This window comes from Phodopus roborovskii, unplaced genomic scaffold, assembly GCF_943737965.1.
Source record: "Phodopus roborovskii unplaced genomic scaffold, PHOROB, whole genome shotgun sequence".
NCBI lineage: Eukaryota > Metazoa > Chordata > Mammalia > Rodentia > Cricetidae > Phodopus > Phodopus roborovskii.
In genome coordinates this window covers 43,609,900-43,633,813 of record NW_026126418.1, presented here as the reverse complement: position 1 = coordinate 43,633,813, position 23,914 = coordinate 43,609,900, and the positions used below count along the sequence as shown (strand labels likewise).

The 23,914-nt window shown below is 43.8% G+C and overlaps 1 protein-coding gene across 1 annotated transcript in view; it reads right to left on the bottom strand.

The window, feature by feature from the left end:
- The window catches only part of Pla2r1 (phospholipase A2 receptor 1), a 113,489-nt gene extending 91,291 nt beyond the window's left edge, over positions 1 to 22,198 (bottom strand). Inside the window, exons 1-3 of the mRNA XM_051184602.1 lie at positions 22,029 to 22,198; positions 6,649 to 7,032; positions 2,953 to 3,126 (exon numbers count right to left, since the gene is read on the bottom strand). Coding sequence (XP_051040559.1) covers positions 2,953 to 3,126; positions 6,649 to 7,032; positions 22,029 to 22,149 — 679 coding nt within the window. The 5' untranslated portion in view covers positions 22,150 to 22,198. The remainder of the gene's footprint in view (positions 1 to 2,952; positions 3,127 to 6,648; positions 7,033 to 22,028) is intronic.
- Positions 22,199 to 23,914: the final 1,716 nt, after the last annotated feature.

Genomic DNA, 23,914 nt, shown 5'->3' with positions numbered 1-23,914 from the left:
GGGTTGAACCACCCTTTCACAGGAGTCATCTAAGACCACCAGAAAACACAAATATTTACATTATTATTCATTAGAGGTAACAAAATTACAGTTATGAAGTTGCAATGAAAATAATTTCATGGTTGGGGGGTCACTATAGCATGATAAATTGTGTTAAATGGTCACAGCATTAGAAAGGTTGAGAACTATTGTTGCAGAGGATAGGATTCCAAAAATATCTCTAAATGTAACTGTGTCACTGTGTAAGGTATAGAACACAGAGAGAGCTGGTATGGCCCAGACTCACCTCTAAACAAAACAGTGCGAGTCCTGTTTATCATACTTATTCCTGATACTGTTTAACTGTACACTTAAGGCTAGTGTGTTTGGCCATACATGTGTTAACTTTAAATTTTGCTCCCTTACAATCAACTGTTATTAAAGGCAGCCATCATTCCACACAGCATCCTAAAAATATTCCTTGAGACATTAGCTGAGACAGAGAAGTGTGAATCTTTATTTCGTGTCTCTCTGACCTCTCTTGTAGACTCATGGAAAGGGCAGCCAGCATACTCAGATTCCATTCCTGGACACATCAGTCTGACTTATGTTGGCCACCAAAAGCAATAAAGAAAGCAGGAAATCAGAGCTGTAATTTAGTACTACATACACATGGTCTCTGCTGCTGTGGGGAGGCCGGAGGGGCTGGAATCAGGTGGGTGAGGAAGCTCCTGAGCTGTGGGAAACTGAACAAACAGTCTAGGGAGTGTCAAAGTCCTGAGTGCAACAGAACCAGTCTTCCAAGGGACAAAGCAGATATCAGCTAAAAGTGACAGTGCATGGTGACAAAATTCTACTCAGAAACTTAAGAAAGCTGTTCTGGTCAGTCTGTCGACTCAACACAAGCTTTGGTCATCTGGGAAGAAGGAACCTGGAATGATGAAAATGCCTCTGTTAGTGTGGCCTGGGGACAAGTCTGTGGAGTATTTTCTTGATTAATGATTGGTGTGGAAGGGCCCTGCCCATTGTCAGTGGGGACATCCCTGGGCAGGGATCCTGGGTTGTATAAAAAAGCAAACTGAGCAAGCCATGAAGAGCAGATCAATAAACAGCATCACTCCATAGTCTCTGCTTCAGTCTCGCCCCCAGGTTCCTGCCTGATCTCTCTTCATGACGGACTGAGATTGGGACTGTGAGCCAAATAAGTCTTTTTGGCCTCAAATTGCATTTTAGTTATGGTGTTTTATAGAAATCACATGGAAAGAAAACTAACATATGGTTCTTTTAAAAAATAGTCCCTCAGGGAGAACACAGTACTTATAAACAATCCCACATGAAGAACAGAGCTTCACGCTAAGGTCTCACTCAGAATGGTTGATACCTGGTGTGATGCTGGCTAGTAAGTGTCTTCATGCCATCCTGGTGTATAGGTAGAGATAGCCTGAAATGACTTGCATACTGTGAATTCCCAGGTGAAGAATTATATGTGTCAGATTCGCCTGAGCACTTGTCAAAGTGCAGATGCCTGGACCCCACATCCTGAACCACTCAGGCTTCCAGGCCCCACATCCTGGACCTGCATGCATCACATCAAATATTGTCTTCATTTTTTGGCACAGAGCAAGCCTGTCCACCTTGCCCTAAGTCAAGATGCCAGCTTCTTTGAGGGGAACATCCAAAGCTCTAAAACTCTTGACATTCACTACTATGCCCAGTTTAGTGCTAAGGACAGCAATGAAGAGGAGGGATCATCCATTCATTAGTAAATGCTGAAAGGCCTGGCATGTAGCTCAGTGGCAGAGTATTTGCTTAGATCTGTTAAAGGTCACAGGTTCAGTACCCAGTATTGCCCAAACAGAAAACATGCTGAAAGGATGAGTGATACCCAGTACCCACTACTATCAGTGTCTTTGATGCACACTGTCTAATTGAATATACACAATAACCCTAACAGGCAATGCTATGGTCTTCACTTTGTCATGAGGGAAGCAGAGAGTGAGAGAAATGGAGATGGGGGACTTCCTAAAGATTCACTGCCCGGAGCAAGTTGGACTCATCTTGGTTTGTCTGAATTAAAAACTGCCACTCTTTCTTATTTATTAAACCCCTGTGGCTCTTACACTAGAAAAGAACTATGAAGCTAGCTTATAAGTCACATTATTGGGAGATATCTCTTCAATTTACCATTGTTTTAAATTTAATTGTTGCATTTTAAGTGTATGCCTGGAAGGGAGGCAGGCATGGAGGGAGAGAACTTGATACGTTCTCTGAGTCTTGGGAACTGATGTGAAGGAAACAGAATACAGAAAGTAGAAGGTATGACTACTCCTCAAAACTTAGGAATAATAGAAAATCCTTTAGTTAAATAAAAATAATAGTAATAATCAAGCATTACCTGGAAAAATAGGTAGGACATTATAACTCACTGGACCTTGGAAATTAGGTTAAGAACCCGAGAAAAGGTTTTGAGGCTACAGCAGGAGGATTGGAAAAGAGAGAAGTCAAGAGGAGAGAGAACCCGCTGTTGATGCTACAGAGAGGCCACCCATCTGGGCTTGACAATGGGCAAGACAAACGGTCTGCATGTGAACACATTGTGGCAGTTCCTAGGGGGCGTGGACTGAAAGAATGATTGGGTTTTATCTGCATTCAGCTTGTTTAGAAGGGTTGGGTTGGGGAGCTGGCACTGGCAAGCCCATAGATTATAATTTGATTCCAGTTAAATCATCTTTATGCACTAAGTGTAATGAAGAAAGGCTAGTTAGCATCTTTTGAATGTAGGGGGTGGGGGAGGACTATGAATTAGAATTGTCTCTTCAAGTGAAAAACAAACCTCAAATCAAATGCTAGATTGATGGAATCAGAGCACTTGTTCAGACATCAACCCGTCAACCTGGCATTTTCTTTCACTACAGATACATTTCCAATCATCCTTGATTCATTCATGACATATGGAGATGTATTTATTCTTACTAGGATCTGGGCAGAATCCCCATTTCTCATCTCGTTCATATCGGCTTGTGGTGGCACACCACAGCAGGTTTTCTTTCTGTCCTTCCCGGATACATTCGTGGTGCCACTCATGGTTGTACCGGAAAGGAAACACACAAGGCATCCCATGGGCATTCCCTTTGATTGTATATACATCTAGGAGAAAAGAAAACCATAGTCAAATGCAGTTTCTTCTTAGGAGCATGTCATCTTTAGTGCATTTTTTTTTTTTTTTTTTTTTTTTTGGTTGAAAGCCCCCACTGGCAGGCACCTGTTAAAAGCTCTGTGAGCCCTGGGGCCTCACTAGCTAGTGTGTGCGGACACAACAGGTCTTCAGAGGTAGTGGCAAATGGTTTGCTCCTATGTTTATCTTGCTATTTCTTTACTGCAGCTACTGCTCACAGCGGCATACAAATTTGTGAATGGATGGAAAGAGACATGTAATGGAGTTAGTTTTTTAAAATATTTGTAGCCTGCCTATAGGAGGTTGATATTGTAGACCAGAGTCCTCTAAGCAAAACAGCTGCCATCAAGTGTCATCATAGTTGGGCCTGTTGACTGTTGACATTAAGGGTGGTGGTGGGGTGATAATAGGACTTTCACCTGAGTACCTAGCTGTGGCCATTTGTATACAAATATGTCCTGAGAAGTCCCAGAGGTACTAGGGTGTATAGGCTGGGGAAGGCTAAAGGTAGAGGGATTCATCTATGCAGGCTTGGGGGCTGTTGCTCATACTAGGCACAGACCTTCCAGTGTGGCTGCTTTAGGCCTACCCACTTTCCAGACCATAATCCTTCACCCATGCTTTGTAAGTAAACCTAATATACTCATTGCTTCCTCGGAGCTAACTTTGGTGGACCCCACTTTGGCTTGTTATTGAGATCCCATGTAGTGGGGGGGATAGATGTTGTTTATGTCTCTTATGTAGGGGGGATAAATGTTTATATCTCACAACAGCCAATAGATATTTTGGGGCCTGGACAGATGGCTTAATGTTTTAAAGTACTTGTTCTTCTTGCAGAGGACCTGGGTTGGATACTCAGAACCATCATAACTCCAGTTCTAGGGGATACAATGCTCTCTTCTGGCCTCTGTGGGCACCAGGCATGCATGTAGTGAATGTACATATGTGCAGGGAAAACATTTATATATAAATTAATAAATCCTTTAAAATGAAAAAATAAGTATTTATTGATCATTTAACATACCCTGCACTGGGACTATCACAGTGAACTATTAAAGTGTCCTTTTTGTTAACAGGCTTGTTTGGTGGAGAAAGAATATATGATAGCAAATATCTAGTTTCAGGTAATAATAAATTCCATGAGGGAAATAAAATAGGATAAGAAGGTTTTGTGTGTGTGTGTGTGTGTGTGTGTGTGTGTGTGTGCGCGTGCGTGCGTGCGTGCGTGTGTGTGTGTGTGTGTGTGTGTGTGTGTGTGTGTGTGTGTGGTGGAGCAGCCCCAGCATCGGTGGTCAAGTTGGTTGAAGCAAAGATACTCGTGTGGGAAAAGGAACTGTCCCCCAGAAAGAACAAGTCTAAAGCACTAGAGAAAAGAGTGCTGGTAGTAAAAAAGGAGCATCCAGGAAGTGGACTCTGAGAAGCAGTTTCTCAGATTGTTTTTTATATATTCCCACCTTTACTCTGAGGGTGGTGGGAAGTCGCTGGCAGGTTTCAAATGAGAAAGTGACAAAATCAGACTTCTATTCTTAAAAAGAAAAAAAAAATTGGTGGGTGCACTGTGACACAGTCTAAATGGAAAGAGAATTAAGTGGGCTAGCCAGTGAGTCAGCCTCTATCCGTAGGAATATTGGGGTGCTCTTGATAATGGAAGAGTCCTTGTGGGGGAGCTAGGGTCCCAGACATGGCCATGGCCATCCAAGCTGATTTGAGTTAGTGCTCCCAGGTGGTGCTCTCAGACAGTGCTTGTCTCTGGAATTCAAAGAATGAAACTTGGGGGCCAGAGAGAGAGAGCTTTAGAAATTTATTATACATTCACAGGTGAGGGTTTTGGGGAGGGGGACACCTGTAAATTTAGCAGGAAGGGCTCCCAGGAAAGCAGGTACCACCCAGCTGACAGTCTGGGCTTTTTAAGGGACTTATGGCAGAGCTATGAGGAGGGAGATGAACAGATCATCCCAGCTGGCTCCTCCTGGTCTGTCAAGCAGCTACACATAGACTCATAGTGCTTCTTTAGGAGATGAAAGGTAAAACAGGAATCAACACTTTTCTGTCTTTCCAGTCCTTCAGCAAAATCTTTGCTGAACCTGACCAGTTTCTACTTCCGGTTCTCATCAGGCTGGTCATGCAGTTCTGCTGACTGCTTACTTGGAATATTGTGAAAATCTACCATCATTGGCCACAATGGCAATCAACGAAAGCATCCACAATTCAGCAGGTGATTTCCATGACAGAGATTATGCAAGTCATACCCTATGAGGTCATCTAATCTTACACAAGAGGGTTGGCTTTAGAGATTTCTACATCAACTCATAATTGGCAGGGCCTGGACTGAGTTCACAGGACGTGGCTGGGTTTTTCCAGGAATTAGAGGTATTTCAGGACCCAGCCTTTTATCTCTTTCGGCCCTTGTTTTCTACTCGGAACCATTGGCTGCTGTATGCATTGTTGGTATGGGTAGAGGGTTAAAATACTAACACAAAGCAAGTACCAAGTTCTTCCTGAGAATTATAGAGTTGCCAGAATGCTGATAAAACTCTTGCTTTATTCTAGTATGCAAGCCCAGAATATGTCTTATGCTTGGCTCTCACTCTTCCTTCACTCACATGGACAGCAGAAGGTCCCGCCTTAGGTCTTGGGACTTTCCTGATGCACTTCTGATGACTAGTATATTGTTCTTAGGATTTTTAATCTTACCAACTACCCTGAGGAGAAGGACTTCATCTGTCTTGGCCTCTGTACACCAGGTACCTAGCGCTGTGTCTGGTCAATAGTCAGTGCTCAAGAAAACAGAAAACGTGTGCCCGATGGATGGATGAGTACACAAATGAATAGAACTGTGTGGGGACAAAGCATGGGTGTCAGCAATTTTACAATGTAGCTTTGTTTTTGTGTCTTCCATTCTTTTCCTGTTTAAAATGCCAAAAAGTAACAGAACTGTAGAAAATAAGATTCCCCCCCCCCCATAAATCATGCCTCCCCACAATCCATGCTTGGTACACAACAAATAACCCTTGACAATAGTGTGCCATTTATCTTCCAGTGCCTTGTAGCATGACTGTCACATGGATGACAGCCAGGCTGAGAAGGTATCTGAATGCCCCATAGATGCTGTTGCCTCCTCACAGGTGGGGCTGAGCTTCTACAATCAGAGAAGTGGTGCCAAGGGTGGGTACTTTATATCTGTCAGTGCGAAAGCCTTCCCTTTACATGTCATCCCTTCTGTTTTTTCCTCCTCTCCCTCTTGTTAGTGCTTCTCCTTTGCATTGATTCCCAAAGCTAGTTAAATATTTTCTTTCAGTACCTTTAGATTCTGAGACTGTTGTCTCTTTAGCAGACTTAGCACAGCCATTCCAAGATTCCAATAATCCTTTCCCTATAAGCAAGGAAGCGACTACAACTTCCCAGAAGTCTTGTCATGGCAGACTCCATGTGTTCCTTATGTATCACACACACTTACGAAATACAGTCTTCATATTCCCTACATCTACTCTTACCTCGGTGAGGGTGCTCACAGATGTCTCCACCATCTGACATGTAGGCGATCCACTTATGCAGCTGTTTCCATGAGGCCACCACTGTGTTGCCATGCTGTACCTGGACCTTGTACTGGAGTGGGCCCATGATCAACTTCCTGTTACAGTGCCATCTCAAGGAAATGAGGGTGGAGTCACATTCATAAAGGCTTAATGGTTGTTCTGGATCAGATAGATTCAGGCCTAGGCAGCCACTGCCTCCCACATTAAAGAGGTGGTTGTTGGAAACCCACTTCCACAGCATGTACTTGTTTGGCTGCTTGCAGCTCTCCAGGGTCAGACCAGATTTACCTGCCTGAATGCATGTCTTGAGGCTCTCGCTCTGGATAATGAAAATTCCTTTATCTGTAACAAAATAAATGAAAGATGAGGCATGCAATTTTAGTATATAATTAGCTAGGGCTTTGATGATCCCAGTGTGAGCATCTACACTGTGATAAGTCACAGCTGCCAGTTATTTTGTAGTTGAGGGACAGAGTCCACTAGATAGTCTTCATTTGAACAAAATTGTTTCCTGGCAAGCAGATGAGTCCTTATTGGCAATCATGTGAGACCACTGATCTACGTAGTCCCTGAGCACGGACAAACAGGGCTTCCTGGCAGTCCAAGTTCTTATAACACTTGAACAGAGGGCATGATGCACAGGACCAGTGGGAGGGGCATTGGGTGTCCAGGGTATGGCCGTCGTCTGTTTTTCTTCAGTCATATTCCTTAATGTTTGGAACACTGCAGCTCAGTCGAGAGCTACTGAGAGGAAAACCTCTAGCCTTGTGTTCCTGCAGAGAACCACAAGGTAATGAAGTAAACAGAAGCACTTCTCTGAAGCTGTCTGATAGAGGAATCGGTGTCGGTGAGAGCTTAATGCCTCTGCAGATTGCTTTCTGTCTAGATCCATCAGGAGGGAAAAGGTGGCAAAGTCTGATAGTTTTACCAGTAGGAGCCTAGGGAGCTTGGCCAGGGCCTCAAGAGGTGATGCCAAGACAACACAAAAGAGGCATGGAGCACAGAGGCTGCAGTAGAAAAGAACATGGGGTGTGGCCGAGCATTCCCTCGGCCAGTTGGCTGTGAAAAAGCTGGTAGGATTCCACCAGAGAACCCGTGTCCTCTGCTTGCCTGCTGGCTTAGAAGTCACCTACTCTATAACTGCACACATTTCCTCCCTGGTATCCTAAAGGTGACAATGCTTTCTTAATTCTGTGGTCTAAATTCAGTAAGTGCTTGATGCTGATAGGATGTGTCAGCAGCTGCTGCTTAAAACTCATGGCAGCCACGGTGGCTTTATCTCTGAATATCTGTTCACATCCACGAGTTCCTTTGTCCTCCCCTGAGCTGGGCTCCCATATTACATTTTCCTTTTCATTTATTCCTTAAAATTCTGAAGGGACCTTTTCGGATTCCTTGAAATGGCCAGGTTAGGGCAGTGAGAGTCATCTAGCAAAAGTGGGCCAGAGACTGTGGGAGCCTTAGAGAGATTGGAACAGTGCAGATGAGCCTCTTAATGCATGGGGGTGAGGGAGTAGTGCCTCCTTTTTGGGAAAATTCTTTTGGTTTCCTCCAAAAGTGATCTGGCTGAGAGTTGATTTATAGCAACCAAAATCACTTAAGACACTGTTAAAAACATTGTCGGTGTATTAGTGAAAGTCGCACTTCATTTAATAATTGATAACCTTTCTTATAGCCATGTGTTTGAGGAGTTAAATTAGTTGTCAGAAAGACGCTTTGATTACCACACATCAGAACAGAAGAGAAGGGAATATTGAGGGCTGGGGTGGGCTGGGGTGCGGTGAGGTGGGGAAATGAACTGTTTTAGGGGAGATTTCATTTAGATCTGGAAATTTGTTTTTCTAATGAAAGCCACGTCTGGGTGGTTATTAGTAAAAGTCATTCAAAAATCGAATCCACCTCTCATCAATGTGATATGGAATTCAATAATTAACCTTCCCTCCGTCCCGTCTTTTCACCTTTTCATGCCTGGACAGAACGCCAGCCTTAATTTCTGCTGCAATCTACTAATTGCTTTTTAGCTAGCTCAGAGTTCCATTAATTTTTCAATAAAGGATAATTATTTGACTATGATCAGCCTGCAGCTCAGCTTCTATCTAATATGCAAACTCCAGTGTATCCATATTCCAGGTATCTACTGATTGGGCCTCAATTTATGCATCTGAGATGGGCTCATTGGGTAACTGGATTGTGGGTAAGGGCTATGGACACAGGTGGACCCACCACAGAGCAGCTAGCTGTGTATCTGTAAACTGATGGCTTGACCTCTGACAGCCTCACTTTCCCTTTTTGAGCTGGAACTATGTATGATGTGAATCTCATAAGGATGTGAAGGATAGTCTATTAAATACACATGCAAAGCTACCATGCCAAGTGAGAAGAGGCCAGTAAGTGTGACTTAGTAATATTCCTCAGATTCTGAGTGACAGAGCCCACTGGAGACCTGTGGATCTGGCTGAACATTATAAAGTTCTACTCTGAACATCTGCCAAAGACTGGTCAAAAAACCAGATTTTGCTGGGCGGTGATGGCACAAACCTTTAATCCCAGCCCTCGGGATGCAGAGGGGGCCGGATCTCTGTGAGTTTGAGGCCAGCCTGATCTACAGAGTGAGTTCCAGGTCAGTCAGAGTTGTTACACAGAGAAACCCTGTCTCAGAAAACCAAAAAAAGACAAAACAAAACAAAAGCAGATTTAAAAAAATCCTTGTCTTGCTTTTCAACTACACATACAATTATTAATTAAGACTCCTTATGCTTTGTTATTCCATACTCTCTTCACTATAAAGTACATACTGCACCTTAACAACTAAAACAAACAAAAAAAAAATGTGACATGGGCAAGCAGTATATTGGTGGCAGTATGAATTAGTGGACAAAGAAATTGCACATCACTAGGATTCGAGGTGACGAAAATAATGTTTTAAGTTTCCAAATTATTAGACATTTAAGGGAAAAGAGTGGCAGAATCAGATATGGATGGTGAGATCACACCAGTAATCGCCCAAAATCTTTCCCAAAGCATAAAATGCAACCAGATAAGCCTGTTCCCTGCTGCTGAGCTCCGGGTGCCATGCCAGTTCCATGCCAGCTTCCTTTAGAATGCTGCTTTGGGAAAGTGAATCAGCCTGTGTCTTAAACAAGTAGGCATGCTCACCTACACAAACAAACATGCTGCCTCTCAAAAAGTGAAGCTAATAAATTATCTGTGCCACTTTCCATCAAGTCACACAGAATCTGATCCTAATATTTCATGTCTCTCTGTCTGTTCAACCAGCCATCAGATTACTAGAGGCAGAGTCTTGCTGTTTTGTAGGCTGGTCCTGCGATCCCTCCTTCTGTCCCAGCCTGCCACGCACTGGCATCTACCACACCTGGCTTCCAGCATCCTCAGTCTCCTTGAATTCACTAACAACAGGGGACTGCAAGGAGATCCATTGTAAGCATCACTGTTCTGGTTGCTACTGTGTGCACATATTAGTTGCCCCCAAAAAGCTACACTGTAGTGTGTGAGGTTGTTGGATTTCAGAAAGGATGGAAGTCAAGTGTGGGAGGAATCAAGATTGATTACATATGTCAAGGACATCAGTTCTGCCTGAACAGTGATTAAGTGATTAATGAAGTGCTGCCTGAATTACTAAATCTCTTTGCAGGGAAGTGTTATGTTCTTCCCTTCCTAATTATAAATTTGGGTGGAGAAGAAGTATGGATTACTAGAAGAAACTTATAAGCTGATTAACATTCTTTAAAGCACAGGTAAAGTAGTACATGATTTTTAACTTCTGAGTGTCTAAGAAGTGAGAAGGGACCAGCGATCAAACTGTTCAGCTTCTGCTAGAGTGTTTTTGTTTTTGTTTTTGTTTTGTTTTGTTTTCATGACTGCAAGTGGATCATTTCATTCACTTACTCATTCAACAAGCACTCATTGGTGCCAGCCAAATGGGATGGATAGGCCTAGCAGCCAAGAACTGTTAGTCTGTCTGTCCATTGAAACTATCAGTCTTTGTGTTCTGGAATCTTGAGAACTGTACTGGCTAATGTAATGAAGGAAGCCTTGTCAGTGCCTAAGAAACATAACTACAGTTACACTCAAAAAAAGCCTGTGGAAATGAGTCATTAAAATAAATACAGGATGAAGGAAATGGATCACATAAAAAGACACCTGACTGAGCCTTCAGTGGCTGTCAGCAGGAAGTGGATGAGACTCTCTTCCATGGAGGCAGCATGGGGATACATGTGCTTGCCCATTATCCAGGGAAAGTAAACAACAGCCCTGGGTAGAACCTGAGTTCAGCAGAGGAGACAAGATTCACCCATAAACCTAGATCCATGACCTTCAGAGTCAGATAGGAAAAGTTGTTTAATGGAAATATTCATTTACTGTTTGTCTTAGGACACAAGTTCAAATTTTACTAAGGACTGTGTTCTACTGTGGCTTTATTTTCATATATCCTATGGAAATGTTCAGAAAGAAGAAAATGAACTTGAAATTTCCAAAAGCAAACATGTAGTGAGTAAAGTGTTGGGAAACTGCTGATGGAAGGGTATCTAAGTCGGGGTGCTGCCTCAGAAGTGAGTGACAGGTACGAAGGTAATAACTCAAGGCCTAACAGAAGGAATCCAGGGGTAAGAGGCATCATTCTAGTCTTGAATATTAGAGGATCATAGTCCTCATATCTTCACACAAGAAATACTGATTGGGGGCCTAATATTTGCAACCACAGGTATATACTGGTCCCAGATTGCTGCCTCTGCTTGTTATACAGTGCTTCCCCATCATTCTATGAAGATCTTGATTTTTGCTTTAAAAAGTTCATATTGTTAATTATATTCTACAAGATGGAGCTTTTGGAACAAAATATGTCTGAGGCTATGGCCTACAAGATGAACTAGGGTCAAATAGCATTCAACAAAAATATTGTTGTGTACCTTTTGTGTGCCCAGCATCCTTTTAGGTGCCCAGACAATAAAAGACAAATAGCCAAGCTCCTGTTTCAGAGGCATTCTGATTTAGGTGAAACAAGGTGGTACATGAATGGGTCTGAGGAACACTCTCTGATTTCCTGTCTTGCCAAGTCCGCACTCATACTTCTGCCATTATGATGCTACCTGCAGTGAATTCCCCTCTAGAACCCAGCTGATGCTGGTGCCATGATGTTGAACCTCTAGAGCTGTGAATTTAATGAAACTAAATTCTTAGTAACTCACAGTCTTGGTTGTTTCATTATAGTAATAAAAAGCGGAATACTCCAGGAGAATTCTGGAAAGGTATATGAACAAAACTTCTTGAAAAGAAGCTGTGTGTGGCTGTGAACAAAACAACCCCTGGGAGGGAGCTGTGTCTGCTGACACTGATGGCCAATTGGGTCTCAGTACTGTAGAGAGATTGGGATTTTGCAGGGTTAGATGATAATTAATCTAGCTCTAGCCTTCTGGAACAGCCATTCCTTGCCCTACTCTGTATTTATACTAGCACATCATTGGAATAAATAAAAGCATCTTAGAAGCCATTAATTTAGCACAACACTAGCTTCTACCAATTCAACAGCTAAGAAAGTCATCAGATAGCATCTTGGGCCTATAGAATAGCTCCTCCCATCTCACCGTACCTGCCTCTCTGGTGTACCCACTAATGTATTTTAAACTTTCCTTGATTTATGATTTTCTTTACCCTATTAAAATTATAAGTAAATAAATAAACCCCCCAAAAAACAAGAGCAAAAAAAAAAAAAAAAAAAAAAAAAAAAAAAAAAGAAAGCTGGGAAACTGTTTCCACATTGGATGATGGAATTTGCCATAATCTAAATCTGTGTTTCTGGGCCATAGTCATCAAAACAGCTCCAGAACAAACTAACTCTTAGTCTCTTTAAGATGAGAACTATATCAGCCTAGACACATGGGGGAGGGCCTGCAACAGACTTTGATCATCCTGCAGGGAATTCCTTACCCTCCCTGGGAAGCAGAAAGGGGATGGAATGGGGGGGGGATGGATGTGAGGGAGAGAGAACTGGGATTGATATGTAAAATAAGATTGTTTCTAATGTAATAAAAAAAGAAATTAAAAAGATGAGAACTGTGGTTTTTACATCAATACTTCTTTGTACTAGCTAAGTTTTTGGCTTTATGAATTCAAATGGCTATCAGATGTCTCCCAATTCCTTGAGATTGGAGTGAAGGAGTAGGAGTTAGACTGTTTCTCTGATAGGCAGACAGGGAGAGGAACCAGGACTAGACACCAAAGATGGTGAGCTCCCAAGATGCCTGACTTCTTCCCCCTCTTGACCTGACACAAAAGCTTGGCATTGTAAAACAAAGACCTTTGGACTTTTTCTCTGGCTGGATGAGGGCAAGTTTACATAATAGTTGAGGACCTATCAGCCATCCTACCTTTCTTCAAACTGACCAACCCTAAATTGGGGGGGGGGGTAAAGAACCCCTCAAAGACTTAAAAAAAAAAAGGCCCAGCCTTCTAGGGGGAGCTTGGCTTTGGTTTCCTGAGTACCCTGTCTGCTTTGAGAAGGGTCTTTCTGTGTTCTTGCTGGATGTGTTCGCCCACCCTTCATTAAAGTCTTTCTTTATCAGCTGAAGGCTATGCTTGAGAATTTCTCAGCTGTTACTTATCACACTGGAGATTATTCTTGCCTTGTAATCCTTTAACTATCAGAGAAAATGACCCAATCAAGACTCCTGTGCTGTATCAGGAATTAAAGTACAATTGACTCTTTCTAGTGTCAACTGGAGGAGCCCAAAGGAAGAGAAAACTCTCCTGGTTTTCTCTAACTATCTTTAATGTCTCCTGCATTAGACAGCTTTTCTCTTAGAAGTAGCTGCATGAAGATATAGTGTGGCTAGGGCAAGTTTTGAACTGTTAATTCTCTGCACGGCATCCGCACTTTTTAGCAAACACCACTTTCAGCAAACAACAAAACAAACTTGTAAAGAAATACTATGCTATGGTGGCATTTTAGGCATGCAAAGGGCTCTCTAGCATTCAACAGGTTGCATCATGAGGAAGTTGGCCTCTGTGGGGTTCTGCATGGAACTGCAAGGAAAGTTCAAGTTCATAGTTCACATCAAATGCAATGCTTAAGACAAGCTATTAAGATGTCACAACTTGCGCACTGAGTCCAATGTTCCTGGAGTTTGAAGCCTCTTTACTCCATCCACCCAAACATCACCCACTGACCTCAAATGAGGGCCTTCTCTGTGAGTCATTTCCTGTGTGTGTGTGTGTGTGTGTGTGTGTGTGTGTGTGTTTGTGTGTGTGTGGTATATGCATGAGCACTTGTAGGTGCTCATGAAGGCCATAGGAGTTGGGTGTCCTGCTCTGTCATTCTCTACTATATTCCTTTGACCTAGAGCTAGACTGGAAGCCATTAAGCCCCAGTGAGCCTCTGTTTCTGCCCATCCCACTCTCCCAGTGCTGGAGTTATGAGCATATGCAATTACACCTGGCTTTTTTCATGTGGGGATTTGAACTCAGTCCTTAATGTTTACACACCAAATGTTCTTAACAGATAACCCATCCCCCAATCCCTCTGACACTATTTTTGTTTGAGTGCAGAAGGGTGTGGGAGGTAAATAGGGAAGGTGTTCCCTGTAACTAGTCCGATGGTGGGCATCTTCTCTCTGGAGATGTATATTCATGTATTGGCTCCTGTATTTGGATTTGTCTGCATCCCCTCTAGTGAAGACAGGGATTCGGATCCAGCTGCATGATTATGATTCTGTAGCAGGAATGAAGCAAACACCTCATATATCTGGTTTTCTTCCACATGACTTTGTAAACCAGAAGTGAGGAGCTTCCCACACTCAAAGCCAAGGCCTCTGCCTGGTTCTGCAAAGAACAGATGCACAAAAGAAAAGCAAGGAGACAGTCTTTGCCATGCCTCTCCACACAAAGTTGCACATTTCCTCTCAAACCATCTGAGTGCTTTGTATGGCTTTGACAGCACTTGGGGTCCTGTCTATTGCCTTTTATTAATCAACTAAAAAGTTACTTAAGTGCAACAAACAAGAAAGCAAACAAAAAGACCCCAAGCCACCGCACTCCTCTCTCAACTCTTCCTTCTGTCCCTGCTGGAGCATCCTCTTTGGCTCTGAGGTCTTTATTCTCCAGCTGCTTGTGAACCTGAATAATCACCACCTCCCCAGGCCCACGGGTCCCCTCTGGCTAAATCTTTTACATGTTCTTGTCCCTGTTCTCTCTAATCCCTCCAAATCACCTCTCCAGGTCCCAGGAGGCACACAATACCCTTTGTCACAAGTGGGGAAACTGAAACCCAGTTTAATCAGCTCCACCGGGTACACTTCTGAGAGGCTTCAAATCGCCTGTCACCAACCCCTGCAGGTGCGGTAACCATTTAGACTGCTTTTGGCAGGCTCAGCCATCCTGGCCCATTCTCCTCTCCCCCACACCCCTAGCCAGGCTCTTTGCCATAATTTTGTATCTTACTAAGAAGATTTAAAATTGAGCTAGGAACAGGTTCCTTCCTTTCCATTTCGGCCTATTCCTGAATCATCTTGCCATCAAAGCATCCAGCAGCCATGGCTGGGGTAAAAACAAATCATTATTCAACGTGGTTCTATTGTCTTCTTACAGCCTGTGTTGAAACTATACCATTTTAGTCACCAGGGAGCATGCTCACAAGGGCGAGTTAGGGCAGGACACAGTAGGATCGACATGTTAAACTTCTGGCCCAAATGCCTGCATATTAAAGCCCTGGGGGAAATGATACAAACTGAACCTAGCAAGCAAACAGAAAACAGCTCTCCACCATCAACCAAAACAAAACAAAACAAAACAAAGGACTCCAGAAATGCAATATGACCTCTCTAAGGGAAAAATGTTTACACTGAACTGCCTGTCCTAACTTCTTTAGAATGTGCCTGTTTAAAAATTGTCAACTTAAGGTAGGCGTTTAGAAGACAAATACAATATGACTTTAAGGGGGACTATTGTTTACATCTATATTAGTTGCCACAAACTGGAGTGGCTTAAACACCAGAAATGTATTTTTTCCTGATTCTGGAGGCTGAAGCAGGGCAGGGTTAGGTCCTCTTGAGGCTGGGAAGGAAGGATCCCCTCCCATTTGCTGTAGATCTGCCATGTCTTCCTGAGTCTCTTCAAATCTCTATTTTCTATGCATATTTCTTCATCCCAAATTCCCTTTACTAGGAATACACCATTGTATAAGGTTAGGGCCATGCTAATCAGCTCACTTTGACTTGTTTCCCTTTGAGGGGGGACCCTCTTTTGGAATAAGTTCTTGTTCTGAGGAGCTGGGGACACAATTCAAAGTGTGACAGTCCCCATCTGTGATGCTTTGAATGAAAAGTATCCCCCATAGGCTCAAGTATAAAGGACACTTGTGGCCTTGCTGGAGGACACATGCTATTGGGAAATGGATTTGAGAATGTGTAGCTTTGCTGTACTTTCAGTTTGCTCTCTTGCCTTTGTGTTTGAAGTTGAAGACGTGATCTCTTGGCTTCCTGCTCTGGCCTCCCTCGCCATTGAAACCATAACTCCAGATAAACTCTTCTTTCCTCCACTTGCCTTTGGTTGTGGTATCATACCACAGCAACAGAAAAGTAACTAATACGGCATCCTTCTTATTATATAATTTACAGACTCCAGTGCAAAATGAGAACAAGTGTCCCTGGCTAACCACAGAGAAGTAGTGCTACTTCACACAGGCCCACAAGGATCATACTTGCTATTCCACAATACTTCTTGACACACATGTAGTATCTAGATTGGATATAGGAAATCAGCTCCCACTCGGTCTTCTTAGGGTATGTGGTGAGGTTGCTGTCTAGTGGGCAGTCTACTCTCAGGCCCCAGGCTATGTGCTTGCTACATTATGTGGAAAACAGCTGTTTGTGGGGATGTACCAGAAGGAAGTAGACAAGAAACCATCCCAGAGAAGAAAAGTCAGGTGAATTGATTCTCAATCCTCTGGCTTATTCTTCCCTGTCCATCAGATTTACATAAGGCACATGAACTCAAGGATAAAAATTATTAGGACCCAAAGCACAGAGTATTAAACTATATGCTGGAGGCCTTCCTGAGCTTGGTACTCTAAGAAACAACATTGGATACATGCCAATGAATTCTTCCCCATATTTTTTTGATCTAAGTTAGTGCTATGGAGAAAAGATGGGCAGGCTACAGAACACACGCTTGAGATTCAAAGAGAATTGGCCTTGGATTCCCCATTTGCACAATAGGGCTCATCCCCCGTCATAGGCTCCTGATGGGGAATATCCTTGGTCATCCAGATCACTGTGACATTAATAAAAGTGAAAACAAATCTTAATTTTGAATGTCAGGGTAGTGAAAAAAAAGACAGTGTTCATAGTTACATAATCATGGAATTTCCTGTTTATTTTTCTCTTTGCAATTTTTCAGCAACAGCAATAACATATTCCTTTGGAACAACAGTCGTCTGGAAAGTATCATAATTAATAAGTCATGTAACCACTCATGAAAGCTTTAAAAAGCTCTTGCTTTATTTAGTGACCTATCACAGAGCTCACTCTTTTGAGTGGCTTTACTTCATAGGAATACTATAGTTAATCTAGTATTTATAAGGTGCCCCTTGGTTTGTTTCTTTTTATAAATTATATTTCTTTTCATTTAGATCAATTCAAGTCATGATCTATGTTCTCAGCTGTGTACCAGAACATCTCCTAAAAAATTTCAAGGACAGTTTCTGAAAGCACATGGAAGGAATGGTCCGTTGATATCTCCAATCTGCTACTCTAACAGATGGGGCTGATTTCAGAAGACATAGTCCAAAAGCATTGCCACCTCAGGACACCTGAGATAAATAAGTGAATTGTCATGTCAAAGAAGAGGACTGAGTGGACAACTGGGCTCCCTATGTGACTTAACCTTTCTAGTCATTGGCTTAAAACCTGTATTGGGTTGCATCTGTTACTATGACAACGAACAATGGGAAACAAGATTAGAAACAACCATGAGCCCAGTGTTGGTGGCACATGCCTTTAGTCCTAGCACAGGGGAGGCAGAGGCAGGCAGATTTCTGTGATTTTGAGGCCAGCCTGGTCTACAGAGCTAGTTCCAGGACAGGCTCCAAAGTAATACAGAGAAACCTTGTCTTGAAAAACCAATGGGTTTGGGGTGGGGGGGGGGGGAGAAACAACTATGAAGAGTTAAAAGGACCAGGCAAACTGGAAATATATCTTACTATTCAAAGTAAGTGAGTGAGGTAAAGAGCCATCAGAGGAGGCATAATAAGAAAAACATGAAGAGAGAGATGCTGAGAGGTGCTGGGTAGAGATGAGAGAAGTCAAGTCCAGAAGGTTGGAGTGATATGTGGCCAGGGAAGACAGCTAAACCAGTCTGTCATGCTTTTGCTTAAATTCCCGGTCTCCAGATTAGGAGAATGGTGTATTGCCTAAGGACATAGGAGATGCTAGAACGGTGTGTAAATCGATGGGTTTGCACATTCTTGCTTTTTATGAAAATATTCACTTGTACATGTGGGCTTTGAGAGTGGGGGCTGCAGATAGTAAGAAGACCCACTGCTTGTCCTGGGGCTAAATTGATCCTCATGCTCCAAGTATAGAGCAGGAGAAAGACTGAACTAGGTCACAGAGGTACGGCCAGCAATTCTTCCAATCAGTGCATGGATGACTGGGCTGAAGCCCTGCTCTACAAGTCCTGTAGATGCAAGTTACTTAGCCTGGTTTCCTCCTTAGAAAGGTACAGAGTGCTGTTGCACTATCTCAGTGTAATGTGATTTGGTGTGATACACACAAACTGGCACAGAGTTCTCTTTAGTGTTGGAGCAGTAGAGAGGGCATTTCAGCTTGTGTATCTGAATTGGTGCTGAGAGAGTCAGAACCAAGGCTCTTCCCCACCACAGCCTCGGGGATGCAGCTCTCATCCTCCTCTCTTGAAAGCTCTGCCAGGGTGGCAATCTCTCTTCTCTTTCTCTTCTGGGACCTACTGCCTGGAACCACTTTTCCTCACACACACAATGACTCTGGTAGCAGCAGGTTCCTCTTTGTTCTCCTCATCTGAAACCTTTAACTTCCACACAGATACATCAAATCTCTAGCCCAGTGCTTTGCCTACTGATAGCTTTGCCTATTAATGTAGCATATGGAATGAATTTAGTATCATAACCACTGTGACAGAATAATATAGTTTAGGGAAAAAAAACCAGTATGATATATTGGGTGAGGGCATCTTTTAAAAGACATGTTTAGAAATACTTATTCCATATATACTGTGCATTGTAGTATGAAATATTTCTGTGAGCACTACACTCTTGACTTTGGCTCTAGTATTGCTCTGGCCAGTTGCTTTCTTGACTTCTGCTTCAAATCTCTTTTTTCATGTACTGTTCAATTTCATGACTACGCCTGAAACCACATTTTCCCAGAAAGCTGTGGGAGCTACACACATTTGGCACCAGTACCCAGAATGGATACATTTTCCAAATGGGACTTCCCATGTCTGCTATCCAGCAATCCTACCTTTCATGAACTTCTCCAACTTCCCTTTACTTACTCATTTTTAAAAGAAAAATTAACCATATCTATCTATCTATCTATCTATCTATCTATCTATCTATCTATCTATCATCTAGCTATCTATCATCTGTCTTTTCATCATCATCTGTCTATTATCTGTCTATTACCTATCTGTCTATCACCTATCTAACATCTATCTACCAGTCTATCATCTTATGGGGGTGTCTTTATATATATATATATATATATATATATATATATATATATATATATGTTTCTCTTATTGGTTGATGAATAAAACACTGTCTGGCCAAGTAGGCAGGAAGATAGGCAGGACTAGAACGAGGAGAATTCTAGTAAAGGTAGGCAGAGAGGGCCTGCCAGAACAGTTGCCATGTGGAGCCTGGGAGGGTAAGACACTCCAGGCATTCTCCGTAAGATAAGGCCATGTTGAAATGCATAGATTAATAAAAATGGTTTAATAATTAAGACAGAGCCAGCCAATAAGAAGCCCTAGTCACCAGTCAACAGCCCTATAATTAATATAGCATCTGTGTGTTTATTTGGGGCTGAGAAGGGCAGAGGGACCCACATAAGACACAGAAAACTCCACAACAATCATCTATCTATCTATCTATCTATCTATCTATCTATCTATCTATCATCTGTCTGTCATCTATACATCTATCTATCTACCAATCTATCATCTCAAATTTGATGTTCCCTGCTAGGACTGACTTAGCTCAACCTTAACTTTTCAGATGAAGTCTTTGCTGGGGTGGGGGTGGGGGTGGGGTGCTTTATTCTAGTAGCCAATATTCTTGAGTCTCCGTAAGATTCTGGGACATTTACAATGAGCCCCACACTTTCTTCAGCGACCTTAACAGGCCTGTTTCTTTACAAATAAAAAAGCCTCATCAGGAACTTACAGCTCACTGAACTTTGACGTTGCTGATGCATGGTTCTGTGGCTTTCACATAAAATATGACTTGACACCCAATCTCCCTTTCTTCATATGCCACCTCCCTATTTTTTCTTCAGGAAAGTGGGAGCCCTTTTGGAGGGTTTCCAGCTCCTCAGGCAGGGCTTGTTGTCCTGCCACCTACTGTTCTTTTTTTGCAGTTGTTTCTGTGTGTCCTGGAGACAATGTCATATCACTTCTGGTTTTATGTCCCCAACATGGGGGTGTGCTGCTGCTGCTGCTGGCTCTGAGCTCATACCCTCTAAGCTGGTGTTTATTCACCTGCAGACAAGTTCTATGCATCTTACAGACTCAGAAAGACCAGAAACACCAAGAATTAATGGCTCAGGAATAACAATCAGTGTGTGTGTGTGTGTAGTAGAAAATGCCACAGCCTTCTGTCTCTCTGTGGGCCCACTGAGGCTTTTAAATGGGTCTTCTGCCTGTGGAATTGAACCTAGGCTGCCCATGGCTTTCTTCCCTTTCTTGCTAGATTCTCCTCTCCCTTTCCATGTTCCCTAAACTATCTCCCAAATAAACAATGCACACTGCAATGAATGGACATCACAGGGATTGCTTTCTGATGAGTTCAGAACTGCATAGGGAAACAGCACTCTTCAATGGTCTCTGCATCAGCTCTTGTTTCCAGGTTCCTGCCCTGACTTCCTTCCATGATGGACTGCTTTCTGTGAGGTGAAATAAATGCTTTTTTCCCCAAGTTCCTTTCTCTCATGATGTTTATCCCAACAATGGACACCCTAAGATAGAAATAGACACTATTTCAGGTTCCCACCACCCTCTGAATACTATTTTGTTAATAAAAACTTGATTCACAGCGTCAACAATTCACTTGTAATTCTGCTGGTGAGGTAGGTGATGGGGTGGGACAGAGTCTGTGTGGCACTTAGTACAGAATGCCTGTACTTTTAGCACGACAGTACCTGCATTTGGAGACTCTGTGTGTCCACAATGTTGAACTTCAGATGTGCAGGCTGCACCTGGGAGTTACAGTGGGGAGCTGGTGATTCTAGTTCCAAGTGCCCTTGACTATGGAAAAGAAGGCTTCATGAGCCACTATCTCAGGCCAGGATTTGGGTCTGCCAAATATAGAAAGGATTAGCTCACGGTGGGTGCTGACCCTGACTGGAGGATCACCAGACAAGCCTTATGTGGCTCCTTCCCAGATTGTCTCACAAGCTGCTGCCTAACACCTAAGTCCTGAGTTGGTCCTTGAAGGTACTGAACTTGCCTTGGTTTTCCTTACAAGTTCACTGTGTGTGGCTGGTGCTCAAATCTATGCTGAATTTATACTTGTGTACGTTTTGGGCTGTGTAACTTAATTTTCAGTGGTTCCATGAATATTGTTCAGTTAGAGAAACCCAGGAGCAGAAAGTAGCTGTGTCTGTACAAATCTCATCTTTGAGACTGGACTCGGTGCCCCGCCTCCTGAAGGGGCGGAGCAGACAGGCCTGTTTGGGGTTGTCTGTAGAGTGTTGTACACAAGGTGAGCCAATTTCTCACTTTGGGAGGGAATGGAATGAGACATCTTTTTGTCAGCTTTATCTGAAAGGTCACTTTCCTAAACAACTCTCATAAAGTTTACATTTTGAAGCAACTCCCACTCTCCTAAATCCCGTATGACCTGCAAGTCTAGAGAGCAAGATCCTGCCTCTCACCGCGCCCTAATTCGGAGGCTAGTAGGGGTGCTGAAGGAAAAATACGGACAGGATTTGTCTTACGTGCCTCGGGACAGTACACAACTGACCACAATACAAACTCGGACTTGGCTCTTCTTGTTCAATTCCTATCAATTTCCCGCCCCTGACTTCCAAGTGCCAATCTGTCCCAACCCCAGCGCTGGGGACACTCACCTAGCCATTCGAGGGCCGGTTCCGGGGTGAGGGGCAAATCCTGGTCGCTGCTCGGGTGAGCCCCCAGCAACAGCAGCTGCTGCGTCCAGAGCAGCTGCAGTATTGCTAACCATTGCACCATCAGGCTCTCTAGGTGGCGCCCACGGGGGTCACGATCGTGTCTCCTGCACTGGACTTCGGTGCAGGAGGCAAGAGCAGCCTCCACCCTTCTTGAGGACCACGCCGCCCAGGAGCCCCGGAGATGAACTCGCCTCCCTTGTCGCCACAGTGTGAACACTTGAGGCTCTGGGCGTGGAGACACAAAAAGCCGACTTTTCCCCGCCTTGGGGAGGGAGGAGGAAGAGGGGCCCGGCCCTGTGCAATCCCAAACATTCCTGCCTTGGGGTTAAAAGAAGGTAGCGCTAAGGAGGCGCCATGGCTATCTTCTGGGCTCCATGAGTACCCAACCTTCTCTCACTCGGGTTTGCACCCCCACCACCCCTCCCCACCCCCGAGGGTGAGCGAGCTGATCCTCTCCGGGAGAAGAAACCTGCCAACTGGATTTGCAAGGGTTTGGTGGCCCGCAGATGAGTAAAAAGGGCTGTTTGGTGCTGGCTTGGGACAGCCCTGGAATACAGAGCACAGGAGACACCTAGGAGCCCTTCCTGGTCTCCAACATCGCCCCAGAGAAAACAGAAGGTGCCTCCTCTATCCAGCTTTATGCTGACTTAAAATTACATCACTCCTCTTTTTCCTTAGATCATCCTTTATCTAATAAAATATCCCAGTGTAGAGAAACCCAACCAAAGAGGCGAGAGACTGGATCTCTGTTACTCTTTAACTCAACAAAACTTACTCTTTAAATGAGACAAAACAATAACAAACAGCTTCCCGAACCCTGACCAGACAGTCTTTCTAACTGCCCACCTTCCCCCTCAGATAACCGGCATTCAATATACAAAAAGAGCAGTTTTATGCAAGACCCACCCTAAGCGAGACCTTGGTAAAACACCAGAAGAGGGGAGACAGCAAGAGGGAACCCAGAGGGGAAAGGGAGAACAGGTGATAGGATCTTGGAGGACCCAACAAGTACAGGTAGCATAGTGCCAGGCAGTAAATGTGCCTCTGCCTGGAAGTGATAACCAGGGGTGAAGGCCAGAGTGAGATAGGGGCTCAGCCTTGCAGGAGTCTGGGGAGCTCTTTGGTGGAGAATGGAATAAACCTAGAGCTCTGGGAGCTACTGCGGTCTGTGCACTTCTGCCATGGGGAGAGTCTTGAGAAGTCCTGGGGCTGGAGGCATCAGGTGCATGGCTTAAGGACAGATGAGATACACTATCCAGTGGTCCTTTGGGAAGGAGACTGAAGGCAGAAGAGGCAGCTGGAGAGTAGGAGGAGAGAAGTCCCGAAGTGTACCTCCAGTCCATAGCACGTCAGTATATTGTAGAAGTCAGTACCTATGCCTGAAAATATGCAAAGAAGGCATGTTGTGAGCACAGCAGACCACACAGTCTATAGTCAGCAACAGTGACTTTCTCTCCCTTGGCCTCAGAACTGCATTACTGTGGGAATATTGCCTAGAGCGGGAAGATTCCACCTGATTAAGCTGACTGGTATCCATCGTGGCAGGCAGGTGCAATCCATGTGGCCTAATTAGGTAACTGAGTTGGTTACTGATGTTAATCTCCCGAGGGAAGCAGGGCAGGGAGAACAAAGGGGACAGGGACAGGAGGAACTGGAGTGGGCTCTGAAGGTCACTCCACACGTGGGAGAGGGGTGGTGGGAAGAAGCAACTGGCTGGGACCAGAAGTTGTAAGAGACACAGGTTAGAGTGGAGGGCTTCTTTGAGAGGATGTGGACCTGGTTAGAACAAAGGGCAGCCACTAGGCAGCCACAGGGCCCCCTAGGAA